Genomic DNA, 21818 nt, shown 5'->3' on the forward strand with positions numbered 1-21818 from the left:
TCACAGCTATTCATTTTCAAGGTGAGCATCTAGCCATCAGGGCTGGGGAGAAGCTTGAAACTGTGACCCCTGAAAGACCCAGGCACCAAATGACCCCCAACATTTATTGTACCAAGATTTTGTGAGTTTTAGGCACAAAACTCTTTGGGGGCCTAGCTTGAGTTTTAAGGGCTGGGGTTGGCCATCTGAGTGGCTCACTTGAAAGCTGAAATGACATTTCTCTGCTCCCCCTGGTATGACACTGCACTCTAGCATATTTTCATAAAATTATATAATGAATGTAATTGGAATATGCTTCATGCAAAAGGTCTCGTCTGAGAGATCATTACAAAGCTTATAATCTACTGAGTGTGTTCATCCTATTTGTATGTATGTTTTATTCTTGTATCTGAAACTAGAAATATGAAATATAACTCTGAGGTCACATTGTAATTATGTAAAGTGTGGGCTGTTGATGGTGGCTTGGAATTTTGATGTCTCCCGTTAACCAGGACAATTGACTGTAAGTGGCTCTGTTTCTTTGCAAGTCTTCCTGTATACCTGTGGGCTGGCAAGTGGGTAATGAAGTCTTACAGTGATATGTGATCATGTCACCTGAACTAGAATCCATCTTTAACCTGGTATTTTTCCATTCAGAAAGGAGGGGTGCAAATGCAGAGAGGGACAAAGGATTCCCCCCTTGTGCAAAAGATGTTTTCTATAAGGGGGTTGAACAGAGCAAAGGGGGCTGCAGTCATGAGAAATCCCCTAGCTACCACATGAGCTGGAACAAGGGCTGTACCAGGGGAAAGGATTGTGCCCAGACTAGGAAGGTATCCGGTCTGTGAAAGCAGTTTATTGAACATCTCTGAGGGTGACATTTAATCTGTAATCAGTTTTCTTACTGTACTAGGCTTAGACTTGCATGTTTTATTCTATTTTGCTTGGTAATTCACTTTGTTCTGTCTGTTATTACTTGGGACAACTTATGGGAGGAGGGATAGCTTAGTGGTTTGAGCATTGGCCTGCTGAACCTAGGGTTGTAAGTTTAATCCTTGAGGGGGCCATTTAGGGATCTGGTGCAAAAATTGGGGATTGGTCCTGCTTTGAGCAGGGGATTGGACTAGATGACCTCTTGAGGTCCCTTCCAACCCTGATATTCTATGAAATCCTAGTTTTTGTATTTAATAAAATCACTTCTTACTTATCGGAATATTAATTTGCAGGAGGGGGCAAATAGCTGTGCATATCTCTTGATCAGCATTATAGAGGGCAAACAATTTATGAGTTTATCCTGTATAAGCTTTATACAGGGTAAAAGGGACTTATTTGGGGTTTGGATCCCATTGGGAGTTGGGTATCTGAGTGCAGGAGACAGGAGCACTTCTTAAGCGGTTTTCAGTTAAGCCTGTAGCTTTTGGGGGACGTGGTTCAGACCTCGGTCTGGGTTTGCAGCAAGCAAGTGTGTCTGGCTCAAAGCAGCCAGGGGACTGAAGTCCCAAGCTGGCACGGGAAACAGGCTCTGAGGTAGTCTCAGCACATCAGGTGCAAGTCCCAAAAGGGGTTTTCTGTGATCCAACCCATCACACCTGGAATCCAGCCTGTCCCCTCAACTAGTCCAAGCCGCACCAGTAAAACCACCCGCAAATGGTTCCATCATTTTTAATCTTTTACATTTAGCAAACTCCCCATCCCAAACTCTGTAGGCTGGGTGTAGCTGGCCTACTGCCTCCTTCCATTCCTGCCTTCAGCCTGCCCATAACAAATAGGCGAAGACACAGTCAAGCAAAACTCAAGGGCAGGGTTTTTGTTTTTTTGGATGGTGGGGGGGAAGGGTCTCCAATCTTCTCACCTACTGCTGCCTCCACTCTTGCTTCCCAGTACTCTGTTTCTGATCAGCTAGTACCTGCCCCACCCTGCACCACTGGACAGTAGCGTAAGGCCACAGATGATTTCACAAACACCTCTAACAGTGCATGTGGCTGGCTGCTTTTGGCCTAGGTCTCAGGTCTCATTGCACTGAAGCCTCTCCCTGCCATGACTTAATTTACGGTAGGGCAGGAGCTGTTGCTGCCAGCACCTGGCCAATTCAGTTACCTGCACACATAAATGTCTTGTTAATATAAACAGGCTGCTTCTGGCTCCAGCCTCCCACGGCAGCGGCCCCCATCAGCTGTACAGGCCACTGGCTGAGGCCAGAGATCAGAGCGGAGCCCACTTTCTTGTCTGTCTAAATTTGGTGCAAACTGAGGAGGCTAGGACAAGTTCTTCTCGCTCCTGGCCTCGGGGCTAAACCCTGTTCCTGGGCAGTGATGCCATTAGGTGTCCCCTGCTTAGCAGTCTTGAAGGCGTGGGCTCAGACCTGAGCTCTGCAGGGACTTATCACTGCAGGAACAGCAGCATGTGGGGCAGTGCTCCCATTACAGCCCTGCTTCTTGGGGAGTTCAGGAAGGAGATGAATGGTGCCAGGTCAGCCTAATGGTGATTTATGCTCAGTTTGGACCAAGCCGAGGGAGACACCCTGTCCCTGGGGATGCATGAAGGGTAAAGGGCAGCGTCTAACCCTCCTCCTCCTGCATTATGTGGTGACCAGAGGGAGCATTGCAGTAGCCTAACCGTTCTGGCCTTTCTCATCCCAGGGCTCTTACCCCTCCCCCCTGGGCCCAGCCTAGCCCAGCCCATGCTATGGAGACTATATAGGGCAGCAGCTACTTCTGGGGAAATGGTCATTTAAACACCCGCCCCCACCGCCATGTACACCCTCCCCCCACCCCATCCCGACATTCACAGTCACTATACACACCACCCACTGGCTCACAGGTTAGCGTATGAGAGTTCAGCACTTCCCCACCCAGCCTGCAGCGAGCACAGGCAGGCTGTTACCCTAGATACCTGCCCCAGCCTCCTGGGTGCATTGCTCTATCTGGGGCACACACAGCAGGACAAAGGTGGGTGATGGAGGTACGACTCCAACCTCCACAAGATAATCGCCAAGGCCAGACCCTATAACTCTCTCTCTGCGGGGATCAGGGCTGGTCCAGGCAGTGATATTACAATACATTCATAAGTGATTCATTGCACTGTCATCCCGTGTTAACGCACAGCTCCCCTCCCCACTTGGGTCCATTGCACAAGAGTCCATGGCTGCTGTGTTTACTGCTTTGTCCTAACAGCAGATTTGCTGGAGGGTGGCTGGTTCCTGGCTCCTCCATGGAGTGATATGCAAAGGCCATGGTAGTGGTGGGTATCCCAGGTCAGTCCATACTGCTCTGGCCTTCTCCCGCTGCTTCACCAGTGCTTGGCCTGCAGCCACAGTGGCACTTTTAAGCAGAACATGGCACCAGTGAGTGAAGTGCAGCCCCAGGTGGGCCCAGCTGCTATTCGGAAGGAAACACCTTTTTGCATTGAGGCTGCCCTGTTAGTGCTATCCGTGGGCCAGCGGCAATATTGCTGTAGAGCAAAACACAGCTCTTAAGGACCGGGTTTCATCCCCTGAAGCTGTAGGAACTTTAGGACAAAGCTTAAAGCATAAGATTTCCTCCCAGCCCCATTACTGCAGGACCAGTGTCATGTGTGTGTGTCTCAGTGTAATGGGAACGCTCACCTCTTCAAAAGTGGCCACTCCTTTTGGGTGTCTAACAGGAAGCACCCTGAGTTGGATTCTCACAAATGCTGGGCCCTGCCATGCCGGCAGGCATCAGCAGAAGGTGTGAGCGATTAGCCCCTCTGGAATAATCAATCTCCAGGCAGCTCACATCGGACATCCACAATGGGCAGTTCCTTGAAATTTTGGACTTGAGTTTAAGTGATTTCTCACCTTTTCCAGTGTGTGGGAGGGTTTAACGCTGGCTCCTCACAAAGGCCAGGGGATGGGTCAATTATAGAGCTGATTAGACTAATCACAAGGGGTGGGAAACTTTTTTTACCAGTTTTTCAATATTTCAAGGAGATGTTTTCAAAATCAAATTTCCTCCCACCTTCATGATTGCCTCTTCCTTTTGTATCACTGTTCTGGGGCAATGAAGCTGGGAGGTGACTCTTTATTACATTGAGCAGGGCAATTTTTCCAAATTAACATCAAACCGCGAGGAAGAGATCAGAGGCCTCCGACTACCAGAGGAGCAGTGGTAGCTGGTCATTGTCAGAGGCTGGAGTACCTGCTGCACCAACCTAGTCCAGTTCAATCCAGGACAGAATAAATTACAGGTTTATATCTCACTGCAATAAATATGTTTTCTCTGAAACTATTTACAGAGTTTAAATAATTTTATGGCTGAACAACAGTGGAGCGGGGTGGGAGGTTGGGTTGTTGTTGGTTTTTTTGTGGTGTATTTCACTATTACAACTTCCAAAGCTGCCATATTGAAATGTCAGAAGGTTCTCAAGCCTGCATAAGCTGGTCCCCCTCGATGCCCGGAAGGAGTCCCCTCCTCTGCTCCAGGCTAGGAGGAGCCTTGAGTTCCCCATTTTTACTTCGCAGAAGCCTCTTGAATGGCACTGAATGGTGGCAGGGAACGTGAGCTGCCTTTGGGTGGGATGGACAGTGGGAGGCCTGATCTCAGGTGGGGCTCATGAGGCTAATGTGCCCTTAGGATCAATGGGAGTCAGGGTGGCCTACAATGAGTTTCTGGTTCTGGAACCCAAGAGATTTGGTATTCAGAGGAGGGAACCAACATGCTACCCATGTAGTGCCGTGAGGCTAAAGAGCGCTCCATCACCTCTGGCTCAAAACAACCAAGCCAAGAGGAATGAGGGCCGGTGGACCAGGACAGGGTATCCAGTTGTCTCAGCAGACAACCCAATATGCCACAGTACTGCTGGAGGAACCAGCTACATTCCATAGGCAGGAAACTGGCAAACTAAAGCAATATACACAGACGCTGCTCTGAGCGGCCTTTGGATGAGACGCGGGCGGGAAAGGTGGCCCAGCATGCACTGTACCCTTCAAGGACAGAAAACGCTGCCACGAGCCCAAACGTATCACAGCTTTGAAATGAAGACTAGAAAAGCCATGGTGCCGGTTAGGCATGCCCTAGTGCCTGTTTCGCCATAGCTTGTCAAAGAGGCACTGTCCCTCCCTGAAGGTGGGACATGAGAACTCATAGCCTTTGACGCTGTCAAGTGTTCTGCCTCGGATGGGTCCCAGCTGGCACCGTAGTCTCACAGATCTGGCCATTTCATGGAGTTTGCTTGCACCTCACCACTTGCTGCTGGCTGCCTGCTCTCACGTGACTCCGTCTCCTTCACATTGAAGCCTGAAAGTAACCAACTAAATGTGACTCAGCTGCTATGGAAACCTGGCAACCCCAGCAGCACACATACAGCTTGGTCCTTCCTTCTAGCTCACAGGTACTTACGGAAATGAACTGCTGACCTGAAACCATCAACACAGAAACCAAAACCACAAGGGCAATCAAGGGCAAAGACGCACAGACCAACAATCTTTGGCAAACATGGAAATGTAAACTCTTCAGGGGCACGCTTGAGAGTGGTAATGAGAAATGTTATAGTGTAAGGATTCCACAGCCTCCTATTCTGAGCCGTTTGCTGATGGGATCTGCATCAGGAACAAACATGCTTGAGAACAGATGCCTAGGTGTTTAGCGTTCTAGAATGATTGTGAAGTTGCTAGCGTTCTAGAGTGCCTCTTCTAGATTTCAGGTTCTAGAGGGCCCATCCAGAATTAAGATTCCTCATCACGGTCACTGGCCGCAATTCTTTTTCCTTTATATGCTTTGCTAGGGATGGCTGCTGATGACTTTAATTCCCTGGAGAATCCTCTTCATATGGCCCACCTTTGTTATCCCCAGATCCTGAACAAAAGAGAGGAGAAAGTGTGAGTTGAATAAACACGCATCTGACAAATACACAAAGCATCTCTGAATCACAAGGTTAGGGACATTTTTATTACTGATGAACTCAGGCTCCAGTCCTGCAATACTTGCACCCCAGCCTCCCTTGGCAGTCTAGGCGGCGTGCGCAGGATCAAGTTCTAGGGCTCAGTGGCATGTGAAGCACAGCAGCACATTAGCAAATGCAGCCAGGAAAACACTGGCTTGAAAGCCCCGCTGGATTTCTAGCCAACCATCTGCTTGCCCCTCAGTCGGAACCCAGCCCCTCACAGGAAGCAGCTCTCACCACAGGCAAAGTGCGAGTGCAATCCAGCCAGGAGGCTGGCGTATCTGAGACTCTCCTGGGCCAGGTGGCTGGCTAAGGGTGGGCCCTGCGCCCAAAGATGGCATATCCCGCCTACCAGGCTGGCAGCAGCAGCTGGATGGTACCCCGCGCTGGGACCCACTGCTTTCCATTCACCAGTTGGGGTCTGGGGCTGCCCACAGGGGAGGGGAGCCCGGGGGGGGGAGGCACCAAAGAAGGCTTTGAGGCCTGATCCACAGCCCACCCTGGCTGCGGGTCGGGGAGGAGACACTGGAATAGAGAATCCAAAGGCATGCCGTAGCCACCTCCCCCAGTGGGGTAGGGCAAGACTTGTAAACTGTGCAGGCTGAGGGGGCAGCAAGTCAAGGGAGCAGGGCAGCATGTGTGTACTGGGCAGGCAGGAGGCTGACAGAATGGGGGAATGGGGCGGGGTGTGTGTACCAAGCAGGCAGGATTGCGGGGCAGGGCCTGTGTACTGGGTAGGCAGGTGGCAGGCCAATCAGGGGAGTGGGGCAGGGCATGTGTACCAGGTAGGCAGGGGACAGGCTGGTCAGGGGAGTGGTGCAGGGGGTGTGAACTGGGCAGGCAGGAGGCTGGCAGGATCGGGGAGTGGGGTAGGGTGTGTGTACCAGGTAGGCAGGGGTAGTGGGGCAGGGCCTGTGTACTGGGCAAGCAGGTGGCAGGCTGCTCAGGTGAGTGGGGCATGTGAACCAGGCAGGCAGGGGGCTGGCAGGATGGGGGAGTGGGGCAGGGACTGTGTACTGGGCAGACAGGGGGCAGGCTGGTCTGGGGAGCTGGTAGTGGGTCAGGGCCTGTGTACTGGCAAGCAGGTGGCAGGTTGGTCAGGGGAGTGGGGCAGGGCATGATGTGTACCAGGCAGGCAGGGGGCTGGCAGATCAGGGGAGTGGGGCAGGGTGAGTGAACCGGGCAGGCTGGTTGGGGAATGGGGCAAACTAATGTGTACCAGGCAGATGGGACAGGCTGGTTGGGGGAGAGAGGCAGGGCATGTGAAACGGGCAGGCGAGTGGGACAGGGCGTGGTTACGGGGCTGGCAGAGGGCAGGCTGGTTGGGGGAGCTGGGCAGGGCTTGTGTACCAGGGAGGCAGGAGGGAGGTTGGTCAGGGGAGTGAGGTAAGGTATTTGAACCAGGCAGGCTGAGGGGGCAGCAGCTCGGAGGAGCAGGGCCGGGAGTGTGTACTGGGCAGGCAGGTGGCAGACTGGTCAGGAGACTGGAACATGATGTGTGAACTGGGGCAGGCAGGGGGCTGGTAGGAATGGGGCAGGGTGTGTATACTGGGCAGACAGGAGACTGGCAGGATGGGGGAGTGGGGCAGGGCATGTGTACTGGGCAGACAGGGCTGGTTGGGGGAACAGGGCTGGGCTGGTTGAAAAATTGTAGTTGGATGTTTTCCATCGGAAAATGCTGTTTTAGCTAAACAAATTTTTATGAAATCAGATGGATTTTGACAAAATTTTCCACAAAAAATGTGATATTTCAACAATTAAAAAAAATAACTCTTCAAGTTATCCAGGCTCTAATGTCCATGTGAATCAACGGCAGGCAGGCGCCAAGCACCGGTGTGGATTTGGCCCTCAGTTTATTAATTGGAGGAACAGCTGTTTTCAGTAGCCTAGAGAAATGATTCCAGGCTAATGGCACAGCTGCTCCTTCAGAGCAGGGTGCGGTTTCCACAGCCCAATACAGCTCTGGGCCTGTCTGCCAGGAAGAGACCTACTGCTACCAGATATGAGAGGGACACCTGCTCAGTAGGGAATTCCCCCACTCCCCACCCCAAACCTCCTCCCAGTTCATTTCACCTGGCTTCCTAGGAATGAGGGTGACCCTGTGTCCTGGGGGTGGTAGGCGCTGGATCCCATTCCCAAGCCCCACCTTCACTCGGGTGTTTCATTGATCACCTGGGCCAGGTGAATGGAGGAGATGAATGGACGTTTGGCTTGTGCTATGGAGTCCTTGGCTGGGAGTCACCATCCCACCTCCTGGCTGCGGGAAGCGAGGGCCGTGCAGCAACACCATGACTCCCCTGGTTCTCGAGGAGCCCGTATTCTGACAGCGTGGCACCACCCGCAGCAAAATGCAAATACACTGACTCATAGGGCAGGTGCAGCATGCAAGTGCAGCCCCGCCGATGCCATTCAAGTGCCATGCCAATGACTGGGTTCCAGGTGAGGGGCTAACATGCCAACGCAGCCCTGCCAATGCAATTCCAAGCTGGCTTACAATCGTTCATGGTGTTCTGCCAGGAGCCAGGCTGCACCAATCGGGCAGCATTCTGCACATAACTGTGCCCATGCAGCTCAATGGGGCACTGGTGGAGAGAGCCACGCTGCCGCAGTCAGAAAAGCAAGTCATGCGAGTACCTTCAAGTCTCTTCTCTCCAGCAGGATCAGCTCTGAGCCCTGGATGTCATGGTGGAAAAAAATGTCTTTGTATTCCCCTAAGCCAAGCGTGTCCAGCCAGGCTGCCACCTCCTCAGCGCCCCATTTCTCCACTAGCAAAAAGGGAAAGCAAAGACGATCGACTCAGCAGTGAAAAGTGGACAGAGGTGCAGCCGAAAGCAACACGCGCACACACAGGGAAGCACAAAGCCAGGCAGGGTGAGAGCGCAGGCAGCAGCATTCCAGCATGGCAGGGTCGCATGCCTGAGGCTCGGGCGCCACCTGCACCCCCAGATGGAAACACTCCCTTGCTACAGCTAGGATCTGTTCTAGGCAGCTCTGCTCAGGAGAGGAGCCCTGCCAGAATCCCAATGATTTCTGCTCCCTCACCTCCCTAGCACAGGGACTATTTCCAAGACAACCCAGGGTCTCACAACCCGGCCCATCTCTATTTCCTACATGGACAGCAGCACAAGAGCTGGGATCAAGGTGGTAGGTGACCTGGAGGGTGCAGATTTGGTCCTGGAGGTCATATGACCCACGATAGCTGTTTCAGTATGGCTCACAGTTCTTTCTGAGAGCATCAACCTAACATGCTGCACGGAGAGCGAGGCATCTGCAAAGGGATGCCTTAGCCCAGCAGGGGCACAGACCCATTGCAGTGAGTCTATCATGTGCAGTGCCGAGTGAGAGGGAAAAAGGCCAGTGGGCTGTGAAAGGTTCCACTCATGCCCAGAAAAGGGGTTTCCCCCACCTGCTTTCCCTGCAAAACATCAGGAATGCTAGAGCGGGCCTCCCCATTCTCAGTGGCTTAGAAATGTGCTCTAGCGCCTGGGGAGAGCTAAAGCCTAACACAGGCGTCCTTTCTCCGATGTGTTTTTCAGTCACGAGTTCAGCCCATGTGTGCATGGCCCAGTTTTCATGTCCATCATGAGCAGCGCGCGGCTCACACAACGGCTGGGACAAGCGCTAGCCTGAACGATGCACGTGGCCCAACAGGATGCCAATGGTCAAACCGATCCCCTGGCCCGCAGGAATGAAAAGCAAAACCGAATCTGCCAGCTGCAATTTAGGAGCGCCCTGCTCACGTGCCCCTGATAGGGAAGAAGGCGCAGTACCAGAGCCATGCAGCACAGAGCTGCTGTGCCCCCAGGGCCCCACGTCAGTGCACAGTGGGGGACTCTGATCTCTTCAAGACACCAAGCTGTGTGGTGAGAACAGAGGCCAAGCACTGGTCTCAGGAGCGGAGTTGCTCACCCCTTACACTCCCCTCCCAGGGGTCAGGAGGCAGAGCCCCTTGCCCATATGATCCACTCCAAGGCCCCAGGAGGCCCTGCCCCATACACTCCCCTTCATGGCCCCAGTACTCCAGAGACATTTCCACACAAAACACTGGCATAAGAACTGCCATACTGGGTCAGACCAAAGATCCATCTAGCCCAGTATCCTGTTTTCCAACAGAGGCCAATGCCAGGTGCTTCAGAGGGAATGAATAAAAAAGGGCAGTTATCAAGTGATCCATCCGCTGTCACCCATTCCCAGCTTCTGGCAAACAGAGGCTAGGGACATTTGTAGCTTGTTTCAAAAGCCCTGAGGCTAGGGTTCTCCATTCCCTTTACAGCTGCTGCAGCCCTGCAAACTCCCTGGGAGACAGAAGAACAGGATATAGCCTGAAAGCCAGCCTGCACGCGGATGGCCAGGGGGCACAGGGAGGCTCCCTGAGCGGGCATGGGAGTAACGCACTAGCGCTAGATCTAAGAGTACCACAACATTGTCTAGTCTAGCCCATGCCCCCAGGGAGCCCATTTACTGATGGGCTCAGGGTCACAGAGCGAGTGTGACAGAGCTGAGGTGAAAACAGACTCCCGAGCCTGTGCACCGACCACCAGCCTTTGCTCTAGATAAGGAACCAAGGCACCAGGAGGATGCCCTGAACTCTCCATGCCTGGGACTTGCTGAGGGGATTCTGCTGCCAGCACCAGGAGGCTGGGACATGGAGCAGGGCTGAGGGCCAGACTCGGGCAAGCGAGGCAGCCGTGGCTGGGAGACTCAGCACCGGGTCTGTTTGCAAAACTGGTGCCAATGCGGGAGGACAGTCAAACACGTCTGAGAGGGTTCAGACCACAAGTCCCACTGCAAGTCAACGGGACACACTCCTAAATCCCCTAGACACTTTGGAAAATCCTCCCATTAGGTACATTTCTTTCTAAATTCCATTTTTACAACTCCCTCCTCTCAGAGAGGAGCTTTGAGCTGACAACCCAGCAAGCTGTGCCCCCTGCCCTGTGCCAGTCACTCCATTCTCGGCATGGTTCAGTGCCTGGCTGCAATTAGAGCCAGCCTGGCGGGCAGATGGGCAGGCAGTCCTGCAGCGCTGCTCTAGACAGGTTTGCAGCCCGCCCTGCTCACCTTGTCTAAGTGCCCTCCAGCGGCACAACACCATGGTATGGATTTATTCTGCCTGCGGGGGTGTGCCTGGTTGGTAGCATGGCAGATCCAGGATATTCCCTAGTGCTTGGGAGGTGGAGGCTGCTTTGCCTGTCTAGCTCACTGCTCAGGAGAGGTTTACCTGGGACCATGCTGTTAGATTTCAGCTTCTGAAACTTGTCCTTCTTGGGCTTGGGAATGTTGATCCATAGCTTCAGGCTGCTCTTGCTGCTGCTCTCGGCGCTCTCCTGGTGCCCGAGGCCGGCAGAGAGGATAACGGGTTAAGTTCACAAGCCATGCGTTTCATCTGTGCCACTCCATGCCTTCCTCAGATGCCCACCTCTCCCTGCCAGCAGCACGGGCCAGTGCTTAACCATACCTGGGTTCTATCCAAGCTCTGCCCTGGCATCCCCAGCACTGGCCGATGCGATTCAAGCCAGCCCAGATCCACCAGTCCTAGCGTCTGTGGAGGGTGTAGTCTAGTCAGGACACAGACGTTTTTACCACCGAATGGGGTTAGAACAGCGGTTCTCAAACTGTGGGTCAGGACCCCAAAGTAGGTCGCAACCCAGTTTTAATGAGGTCAGCAGGGCTGGTGTAAGACTTGCTGGGCTCCCTTGAATGATAAACCTTCCTCTTGGATGGCCTGTGCCCCCAAGAACACAGCCACAAGAAGGGCACCAGAAGAGTCACCAGGAGAGAGCAGAACAGGCCCGATAAAGGCAGCTGCTGCACATGAGCAAGTGCCACTGAAGTCAATGGGAGTCACTTGAACGTTTAGCTGCACTACCGGATGGAGAAATCCAGTGCTGGTTCTTCATCTGCTCACAGAATGTGCACCGCCCATCCCCCGCCAGCCCTGATTCTCCGCTCTGGGCCTCCCAGAGACACGGAGTGCTCCAAGTATTCCAGATTCCCCAATAACCCCTGCCCCCCCCGAGCAGGCCCCATCGTCACAGCAACATCTGACACATGCACAGCTGAGACTCCCAGTGCACCGTACAGATGGGGATCTTATTCAGACCGGGCCCCTGCCGTGAAGAGATAATAATCTAAGGCCCTGATCCTGCAATCAAGCCCATGAGGAGGCTCAGGACTCTAGTAGGACCCATGCAAGGTCTGCCGGGGCAGGTCTGACTGCAGGGTCAGGGCCAGAGTGAGGACAGCAGAGGAGGGAGGGGGAGGCAGGGAGAAGGAGGAAGGCAGACACAGATCTTGCAGTCTCTTGGGAGACTCATGCAAGAGTCTGGAGGCCCAAGTCCCATTTTATTTGCAATGGTTTATTGATTCTCAGGGCTCTGGGTGCTAAGCCCCCTGCAGAAGCACAGGGCTCAGGATGGATGTATATGAAGGGATGGGGGAGGGGATGGTCCAGTCTAACGCAAAGCCAGCTCAGTGGGATGGGAGGGGCTGGGCTGCGAAGGGCCCAGTGAAGTCTCGTTAACAGGGTACTTGCCAAGGGTCACCCAAAGAGAACTCAGCTCCCCCGCTCCGGTCACTAGGCCAGGCTGCCTCACTGACTCTCACTCCCTGGCTGCAATGGCATCAGGTGGGCTCCTGCCAGCATGGGGAGGAGGAGGAATGACCCGACCAAACTGCCCCCGAATGGCCTCATACACTCACCTCCTCGGCAGAGTTGATGATGGGCGCCAGCCAGTGGATGTCGGGCAGCCTCTGGAGCTCCTGGCTGATGGTGTTCAGGGCTCTCTGCAGCCCCTCCTCTTGCTGCGGGGAGTCCAGCTGCTGCAGGGATTGGGGGAGAGAGCCATGAGCGCCCCGTGCAGAGCTCATCGTGCGAGCGCGCGCCGTGGGTACCGCTGGAGAGGACGGGCAGGGACGATGCACTGACCTGCCTTACGGCTCCATCCGCTTTGGGACTGGAGCTCAGGTAACCACAAGGATGAGCTCCGGGGAGGAAGTCTGCCCATTCCCCTTTGGGTTTCACTGTTGAGATTGATACCAGCCTCTGCTAGTTACCGATTGTTTGGCTGTCCATTCCCATCATTCCCCCATCTCTCAAACAGCCCCCGTTGCTGGGACAGGAGGGCACCTGGGTTAAGGGACAGGGTCAAGGCCCCAAATTTAGGTTTTGTAAAACCCAGGGCAAACTCCTGGCTCTGTTGAAGTCAGTCGCAGAACTTCCTCTGATGTCAGCGAGGCCAGGACTTCACCTTTACAGAACCTAAGCTCCCTGGGAGCGTTCACTTTAGAAACAAAATCTCCAATGACAGCAGTATTTTGATTGGCTACTCCTGCAATTACAACTGGGTACATGAGAGCCCTGCAGTGACACCAACTAAACCCAAATGACACCAATCAACTAACCTAAGATCAGAAATGCAGAAAGGCAGAGCAAAACTGGGTGTTAAATTGTCTCCATTCTCATCATGCCCAGAGTTCATTAAGAGAGGGGGCTCTGTGTCTGAAATATTTTACTAAAACTTGGTGCTAAAGTAAAGAACAAGCATGATCCACCCAAGAACAGTGGGTGTCATGTTCCCTTCTAGTAGCTTGAGCTCACAGAGGAAGCCAGCCTGCTACTGCTACCAGCTAGCAGACTGACTCTTTCAGCTCCAAAGGCTGAAGTCTGTGCTTGTGGGGCTGAACTTCCCAGGTCCAAACCCTGCTGCCATTCCCTGCCCAGCTTTATGAAAGCCAACTGGGAATGAGCATCCTGTTCACAGAATGAATCTGGCATAAAACCTGGCAAAGATCTTTCAGGACCCAGCTCTGCTTTGGCTGTTCCAAATTCATGGTCCACGGCACAGCTGGGGTCTTTCCAGCAGTGTCCTGAAACCCTGGGCATTCATGCAGAGTTCAGTTCACAGTTGAGTATCAGGATCTGACAATGAATTGAACAGAGGGCCAGCATGTGACCGCCATGGGGCTAACTAACTGCCTCAGGGCCAGCGTTGGGGGTATGGTGTCATGGTGCCAGGTGGCGTGGAAGAGGCCTGTTGGTAGCTGTCTTCAAAGCCACCGAGAATTGCCCTTTTGCAGCAGCCTGGAATGCACTGGGAATGCTGCTTAGCTCAGGGATAACTGAACCCCTGCCTATGCCAAGAAGTGGGGACATCAAGGACAAGTTTTGATCACTGGCGCAACAAGCTCATTGCCACTTTAAACAGAACTGAGAGAGGAGGGAGCGCATGATGGAAGTTCCATCTTCTGGTTAGTTTGTATGGAAATGGAACAAGGGAAAGAGCTGCACTCCCAGTGGAGCTTCTGGGGGTGGGGTGGGGTGAGGGGGATTTTACTGTCCTGTTAAAGCCATTCTCCCCTCTTCACACACTCCCCCCCACAGTCAGGGAGAGCTGAAGGAAACAGCTCCGGCTGCACCTCTGACGCCATATCTGGCTGGGTTCCTGTGTGGTGCAGGGCGCCTGGGAGCAGCGTGGCACACAGAGTTGGCATGCAGGGGAACAGGTGCTGCTAGGAGGTGGCACACAGCACAGCCTGGTTCAGGGTTCAGAGGAACAGGGAGAAACAGTGGGCCCATCCACCTGCTTGGGAAACAACTGTCTCATTTAGTCAGCTCCAGGCATGGAGAGTGGCACAGCATTTGTGTCACCCACACCTCTCCCTACAGAATACCAAGCTGGCAGCCCTCGTTAGAGTGGCAGCGATGCTGGCTGACATCAGTGTGATGTCCTCCTTTACTCTGCCATTAACACTGGGCTGGTCAGCACCCAGCTTTAGCCCACGGCAGTGGGGCTGGTCCCCTCCCTGCTTCACACATCTAATGGCCCTTGAACCCTAGGATGACAGATGGTCACACCAGCTTGCTCATGGCATGTCAGGAAGAGGGTGCTTTGCAGGAGGGGCTGCTGCCCACCTCTCCAAAAGCTGAGCTGGCTTTAAAAAAATAAATTAAATCCGCTACAACGATTACCAAAAAAAAAAACCTTCAAATCACGCACCAAGAGTAACTGATCCAGTGAGGTCTGCCTGAGACTGCAGACAGTCTGAAACAAGAGCTCTATTAGCTAATAGCTCTGTTTGTCTTGGCGATCTATTAACTCTGGGCCCTAATGAAGACTACCCACCCATTTTGCTGCTGAATAAAGCACGGAAGCAAGGAGAGGGACGATGATCATGTTATGAAGTTCAGCACAGTTTACTGAGGCATTTCATTTTGGCATCAGGAGGGCAGAGCTTGGTTTGAGGGAGGAACCAGTCAAAGTACTGCTACTTTTGTGATCTAATGTGAACTCGGGTAGTCTTGTCACCCCCAGGGCCTCAGCTCAACACCTCACATTACATTCTCTTCTCTCCTTGGCTTCCCCATGCCTTCCCCTCATGCTCTGTCCTGCCTCCCCTCCCCCCGCAGCTTCCCCACCACCCTGCCCCTAACCACATCCTTCAGTCCCTGCCAGAGCTTCCACGGGAAGTAGCCCCCTTCTCTGTCCTGCAGCATGAAGCTTGGAGCATGTTCTGCCATTTGCTACAGCTTTGATCTCAATGCTGAATGCAAGGGGGGTTCATGCAAGGGAATCTCACAAACCATCCCCCACCCCCCGCCGCAGTCTGGAGCAGAGTAGACTAAGCACCATAGGGCGTTGGCTCCTCCCCAGCCATGCACTCACCAGTTTTCCTTCCAGAAAAGCTCTGGTTTCAGTGTAAAGGGCTTTCACGCTAACTGACACATCCACGGCTGCATTTCTGCTTAGAAACTGAGAGGAGATCAGTGCAAAGAAAGAGGAGAGAGAGAAGCAATGTTAGTAAGCAGGCACATGGGGACAAACGGTGCTAAGGGACCAGGGCCTGATGGGACAATGCAGTCAGTATGCTGCCCCTTCCTGGTTGGCCGAGATGCTTTGGGACGCTGCTGGGTTCTGCAAGTCTGGTTACACCATGTCACGGTCCTTTCCCCTACCCTAGCGCCCTCAGTGGAGCAGGACAAAGACTTGGAGCACTGCCAGGAAGCAGTAGGAAACCGCAGACTTTGCTGCCCCCTCATGCCCTCTTGGCTGAGGCCCAAGTTCTCATCAATTCAGGCCTGTATTTCCATACCTCCCCTTGCCTTAGATCATCAGCCGAGGCAAGCCAGAGATGCCAGCTTGTTCTCCACATAGCAGCCTGCCTCCTGAGCCCACTGCATGCTTCACATTCACCCTGGGCTCTGACCTAGCATTTAAAGCCTTCAGGGGACCATAGGCACCGACTTCTGCTGGCGCCAGTAGGTGCTCGATCCCTCGCTCTGCCCCGCCCCAACTCCACCCCTGCCCCACCCCCCATTCCAATCCCTTTCCAAATCCCCACCCTGGCCCCGCCTCTTCCCTGCCTCCTCCGCAGAGCATGCCACGTTCCCGTTCCTCCTCCTAGAGCTTGTTAAGCCGTGAAACAGCTGTTTCAAGCAAGCAAGTGTTGGGAGGAGAAGCAGGGGACCATGGCATGCTCAGGGGAGGAGGCGGAGGCAGAGGTGAGGTGAGCTGGGGTGGGGAACTTGGCTGCTGGTGGGTGCAGAGCACCCACCAATTTTTTCCAATGGGTGCTCCAGCCCCAGAGCACCCACGGAGTCAGCGCGTATGCAGGGGACTGGGGGCTGGGACCAATGTTCCCTCTAATTTTTTACATCCATGTGCAGAATGAATTCTGTTATGTGTACCAATATGGAGGTGATGTTTCGTGGGGGTGGGGCTGAGAGGTTCAGAGTGTGGGAGGAGGCTCAGGGCTGAGGCAGGGGGTTTGGGTGCAGGGAGGGGTTGAGAGCTCCGGCTGGGGGTGCAGGCTCTGGGGTGGGACCAGGGATGAGAGGTTTGGGGTGCAGACTGCCCTGGGAGCTGCAACAGGAAGAGAGGACTGCCCCCAGCCCTCTCTCACTGCAGGAGCCTGGGGCCAGGGGAGGGGCACCTCTCCCCACTTGTGTGGCTCTTTATAGCTTGCTGTGTGGCCGTGCAGCTTTGAGGGAACTTAGGCTGGGACCATGTCATCTTCCATGGCCTTGGACCTGTACCATCTTCTGGGACAAAAAAACTACATCTGCCCAGAACAAGACAGTTGGGCAGCAGAAGCAAAGGAGCTTATTGTCGGGTCCAAGGCCTTAGTGGGCAAGATCAGCGTGCGTTGTGTCTGAGCACATTCAGAGCCAGCACCAACTCCTAGTGAAAACCCATACACCATCACAGACACTGCTGAGCAGACACTGCTACCCAGGAAGGGGAAAGCAGGCCCTGCTCTGGCACCGGAGCCTGCCTCTATCATCATACTGCATCACTCAGTGAGTGCGGCAGCATGTACAGAACATTGATCGCTGCGCCAGGTGCTGTACAGAGCCTTGCCAGGCATGGCTGGTATCTATAGGAGGTGGTGCAAACACTCAAACAGGCCCCAGTTCATCCAACAAGGGGCAGTGGTGAGACAGGGCCATTAGCCAGTATATAGGGTAGGAGCACCCATGCACACACACACTGTGCAGGCACCTTTCAGGGTTAGAACTGTCCAGAAACTTTCATCTAATACATTCCCCAGGCCCCTGACAGATAATGACTTTCTGATTAAGTTGTCAGGGTGGATGAGGTAATATCTTCTATTAGTCCAACTTCTGCTGGTGAGAGAGACAAGCCTTTGAGCTCCACTGAGCTCTTCTTCGGGTCTGGGAAAGGTTCTCTGAGCATCACAGCTAAATGCATGGTGGGACAGATCGTTTTTAGCATAAGTAGTTAGCACATATTATAAGGGACGATTCAAGGTAAAGCGGCCCGTTAGCACCTCTGTCATCATAATACAAAAAAAGGGGTCAGTGGGTTATAGATTGTTGTGATAAGCCATAAATCCAGGGTCTCTGGTCAGTCCATGATTTTTGGTGTCTAGCAGAGTAATGAATTTAAGATCCCAGGCTCATCTGTTGAACGTGTTGTGCAGGTTTCCTTTGAGGATGTGGCCTGATAGGTCAGATAGCGAGTGATCGCCTTATCAGAATTGTGCTCACTCACAATAAACAGGGTATTTTTGTCTTTTATCATTTTCCTATGTGAGTTCATTCGAGAGCGTCATGATTGTCTGATTTCATCCACACAGTTGTTGTTGAGGCAGTTAGTGCACTGGATGAGGACCACCACATGTAATAGCCCCATGTAGGACCCATGGATCTTGAAAGGGGTGTTGTGGGGGTGTTGATCATTGTAGCAGTGGAGATATGTTTGCAGGTTTTGCATCTGTTGTTCTGGCGGGGTCTGGTGCCGCTTTGTGCTGGTCTGTCCTGGTCTGCATTTAGCAGTGATTCTTGCAGTACCTTTCCCACTAAGAGCTCGGTGTGGCTTGAAAAGCTGCCTCTCTCACCAACAGAAGTTGGACCAATAAAAGATATTACCTCATTCATCTCGTCTCAGTAATATCCTGGGACCAACACGGCTACTGCAACACTGTAAACATGATTCACTGTCGGTTTTTCACAAAATTTTGAGTTTTGGAAACAAACATCAGGTTTGTCACCAAGAGCAGCCAAGGCTTACACAGGTCTAACAAGATCCAATGGGTGGAAATTGAAGCTAGACACATTCAGACAAGAAATAAGGTGTAAATTTCTAACAGTGAGGGGAATTAACCATGGAAATGACTTACCAGGGTCGTGGTGGATTCTCCAGCACTGGCAATTTTTAAATCACAACTGGACATTTTTCTAAACTATCTACTCTAATTCAAATGGGATTAATTCAGGGCAGTCCTCAGGCCAGCGCTATGCAGGAGGTGAGACTAGATGATCACAGTGGTCCCTTCTGGCCTTATAAGCTTCGATCTCTGATCAACACAAACCTGCAAAGCTCCGTAACGGAAACCCACATGACCCCATCACCCAGGGCTTGGAGCAGGGCTTCCCCCATAGCATGTTTGGATAGGTGGAGACAGAGAGAAGTGGATTTCAGGTGGGATGCGGGGATGGGTGCTGACATTTCATGCAGCCAGGCAGCCTCATGCATTTGTATTCTGCCTGTAGCTCAGTCTCTGGCTCGCCTGGTCTATTTATAGCTGGCTTAGCTCCTTCTTCTATTTATTTATTGGCTCCATTTAGCCTTTGGCTTCCCCCTTAATCAATCTTCTGTCTCTCTCCACCGCCCTCCCTCCTATCACCCTCTTCTTTGGATTGCCCCCACGTGCTCATCCCCTGCCTTCTCACTCCCCCGGATGTGACACCAGGCAGGCTGTGACCCTTACCTCAGGCCCGCTGCTGCTCTTGTTGGGAAGGGCCTCATTCAGGGCCAGGGAGCAGGCGTTCACGGCATGGGCCAGCTCCTGTTCCATGGCTTTGTGGGTTGTGGCTGCCTCGCGGATCCTGCAGGAAAACAAAGGAAGGGAGCTGATGGGAATTCACAGCTTCCCTTGGCTTCTAACCTGGGGAACAGGAAGTCTGGCCCATGGGCCAGGATCCATGTGCAGAGAGGGGATCCCTGGGAAGGAGTCCCTGTCCGTCCCACTGGTGCATCCATGCACAGACACTTGCAGGGCTACCCTAGGGATTCAGGACTCTGAGCCCCCCTGGAGTGATGGTTCCCTCTCAATCTACCACCTCTCTTGGATGCGTGGGATTGGATCCAGGCTGGGAGAGCAGGGCCCCCAGAACAACATCACTCCCAGCTCAGCGGAGATCATCTGCATCCCCAAGAACCCCTCCACCCCCACGCCATTGCACAGCTATCACCCCAAGAGCTGGGAAGAACACGACTCCTCTCTGCATTGCTCCTTCACCACCCACAGGGGGCACCACTGAGTAGCATGAGGTACTTCCTCCTAACCCCAGCCAGCTCCAGATGGGCCTGCTCCCCTGCCTTGTCCCACGGGCACCGCAGCTCACCTGGTGATGAGGGTTTCCGCAGCATGAGCCGTCTGCTGCATCTGGCCATACTCCTCGTCGGTCAGGTATTCCATGGACTGCTGGGAGTTGAGGCGGGGCCGCGCCAGGGCTCGGTAGCCCTCACCCTTCTGCTTGTCCTCCCACGACTTCAGGGTGCTTTCAAAGGCCTGCAGAGAGACAAGGCAACCCTGCTAACATGGGGCTGGGGGTGTCTGACACTGCACTGCCTCCATAGACACTACCAGGCATCTGGCATTCACCCCTGCACAGCCCCTGCCACCCCACACTGACACACTAGGGCATCCCTTGGCTCTGAGCTCAGTGCAGCAGCTTTAGGAGAGGACAATGGCAGCTGCCATGTCATCCCCAAGAACCCCAAATACTGGCATGCATCAATCACTGCTCACTGCTGAAATGCAGCCACCTCTGGGGTGGAATGGGACAGATGTTTAACAGCAACTCTATGTAGTTACCTGCACTGGAATCTCATTAACCACCCAGTTCTTTGGTGGAAGAGCTTTGGGATCTTTAACAAGCCCAGCCAGTCAAGCTTCATCTGAAGATGGCACCTCCACCAGCAAAGCATCCAGATAGCACCACACAGGCATTGGCCCAGTGCAAGCTCAGAGCAGAGGGCTCTTCTGACTGACTCAGCAGCACCACATCTGAGTTCCCCACCCAGCTATGGGACAGGACCAGCCCTGTTTAGCTCATGAGAGCTGATGAGGTCCAGCACCAGGTAGAATGGCTGCATGCTAGCAGCAGCTACCCTGGGCACCTCTTCCCGAGTACAAGGGCAGCTGGCAAGTCATACCCTGTCTCTTGTTAGCATCTGGGCTCGGTTCTTGTGTTGGATTTTGATGATCCCAGGAGGCTGTATCCAAGCTTCTCCATCCACCTGCACTGGGACGCCCTCGTCTCCCCGGATTGTGATCTTCACCATCCGACACTGCCAGACAAGCACAGGAAAGGATGCTGGCACCAAACAGCAAGGCAGCGTACATGGTCCCAGGGCTTCACACAGCCTGAGTTAAAGAAACTTTCCCAGAAATCGCAGCTCTGCCATGGCTTGATGCCAGGGAAGTGTTGTCTGTGATGCCAGGACATGCTGGCAAAGCCATGTCTCCTGCCAGCTGGCACTCTGCTCTCCTGGCAGAGCCACATCTCCTGGCCCAGTAGCTGGGTTCTGCCAGAGGCACCAGTGCATCCAGATTGCAGACCCTGCTGAGAGGCCTGATTCCTAGCTTGTGTCACTGGCTACAGATTAGCTCCACTTGAACTAGCCGCATAGCCAGCCCGGCTCAAGCTAGCCACTGGAGTCCAATCCCTCCCAAGCCCTGGGTACATGCTCGGTAGCGAACCTGAGCGCTTGCCCATGCTGCCACAGCCATGCTGCTATCATCAAGCATCAGCTCAAGCAGAGCTGACATGTGTCCCTTTGCCTGAGCTGGGAATCCCACCTCTAGCTGCCGCAGAGCTGTACCATAGGCATACCCACTCTGTACTTCTCCATCAGCACACGGCCTACCCAGACACACCACTCGCAGGGCATCAGTTCTGGCTCACCTGATGCCCTGTGCAACGTGGGTGTGCCATGCTCCCAGAGCAGAACTCACCGCTCCGCGCTGGCAGGGGTACTGCACATTCATGGGGCATGGGACAGCCCCAGTGAGATACAGAGGGCCGATCGGGGGGCATGGGATGAAAGGGGCAGTTTGTCCCCAGCCCCCCAAACCTATGGAATACGAGTTAGCAGCGCTGCAACCTGACACACGATGGCACAGTCCCTGTGAATGGGTGGCTGGGCCAAACCTGAGTGGCGCTGCAACCCCACGTGCCAGATCGCGATGGCCAGTGTTGGCAGTCGGGCCCAGCTCTGCGGGACAGGTACCGCCATGGAAGGGTGAGGTGTGGGAGAGCTTGCTTTCAACCCCCACCCCACCATGAGGGGCCTCAGGAGCAGATTTCCCCCCAACAAATAAGCTGCCACCTCCAGCTTAGAGCCTTCACTGCCCATATCAGCAGGAAGCTCTTCCTGCCCACCAGCCCTACTGGAGACCCCCCTTTC

At 53.7% G+C, this 21818-nt stretch overlaps 1 protein-coding gene across 1 annotated transcript in view; it reads right to left on the reverse strand.

Moving 5' to 3' along the window:
• Positions 1-1629: 1629 nt before the first annotated feature.
• Positions 1630-21818, reverse strand: part of LOC119861064 (diacylglycerol kinase eta) — a 153495-nt gene continuing 133306 nt past the window's right edge. Inside the window, 8 exon segments of the mRNA XM_038415530.2 lie at positions 1630-5792; positions 8515-8645; positions 11102-11207; positions 12583-12702; positions 15546-15632; positions 19114-19231; positions 19751-19917; positions 20565-20699. Coding sequence (XP_038271458.1) covers positions 5718-5792; positions 8515-8645; positions 11102-11207; positions 12583-12702; positions 15546-15632; positions 19114-19231; positions 19751-19917; positions 20565-20699 — 939 coding nt within the window. The 3' untranslated portion in view covers positions 1630-5717.

This window comes from Dermochelys coriacea, chromosome 9, assembly GCF_009764565.3.
Source record: "Dermochelys coriacea isolate rDerCor1 chromosome 9, rDerCor1.pri.v4, whole genome shotgun sequence".
NCBI classification, from domain to species: domain Eukaryota; kingdom Metazoa; phylum Chordata; order Testudines; family Dermochelyidae; genus Dermochelys; species Dermochelys coriacea.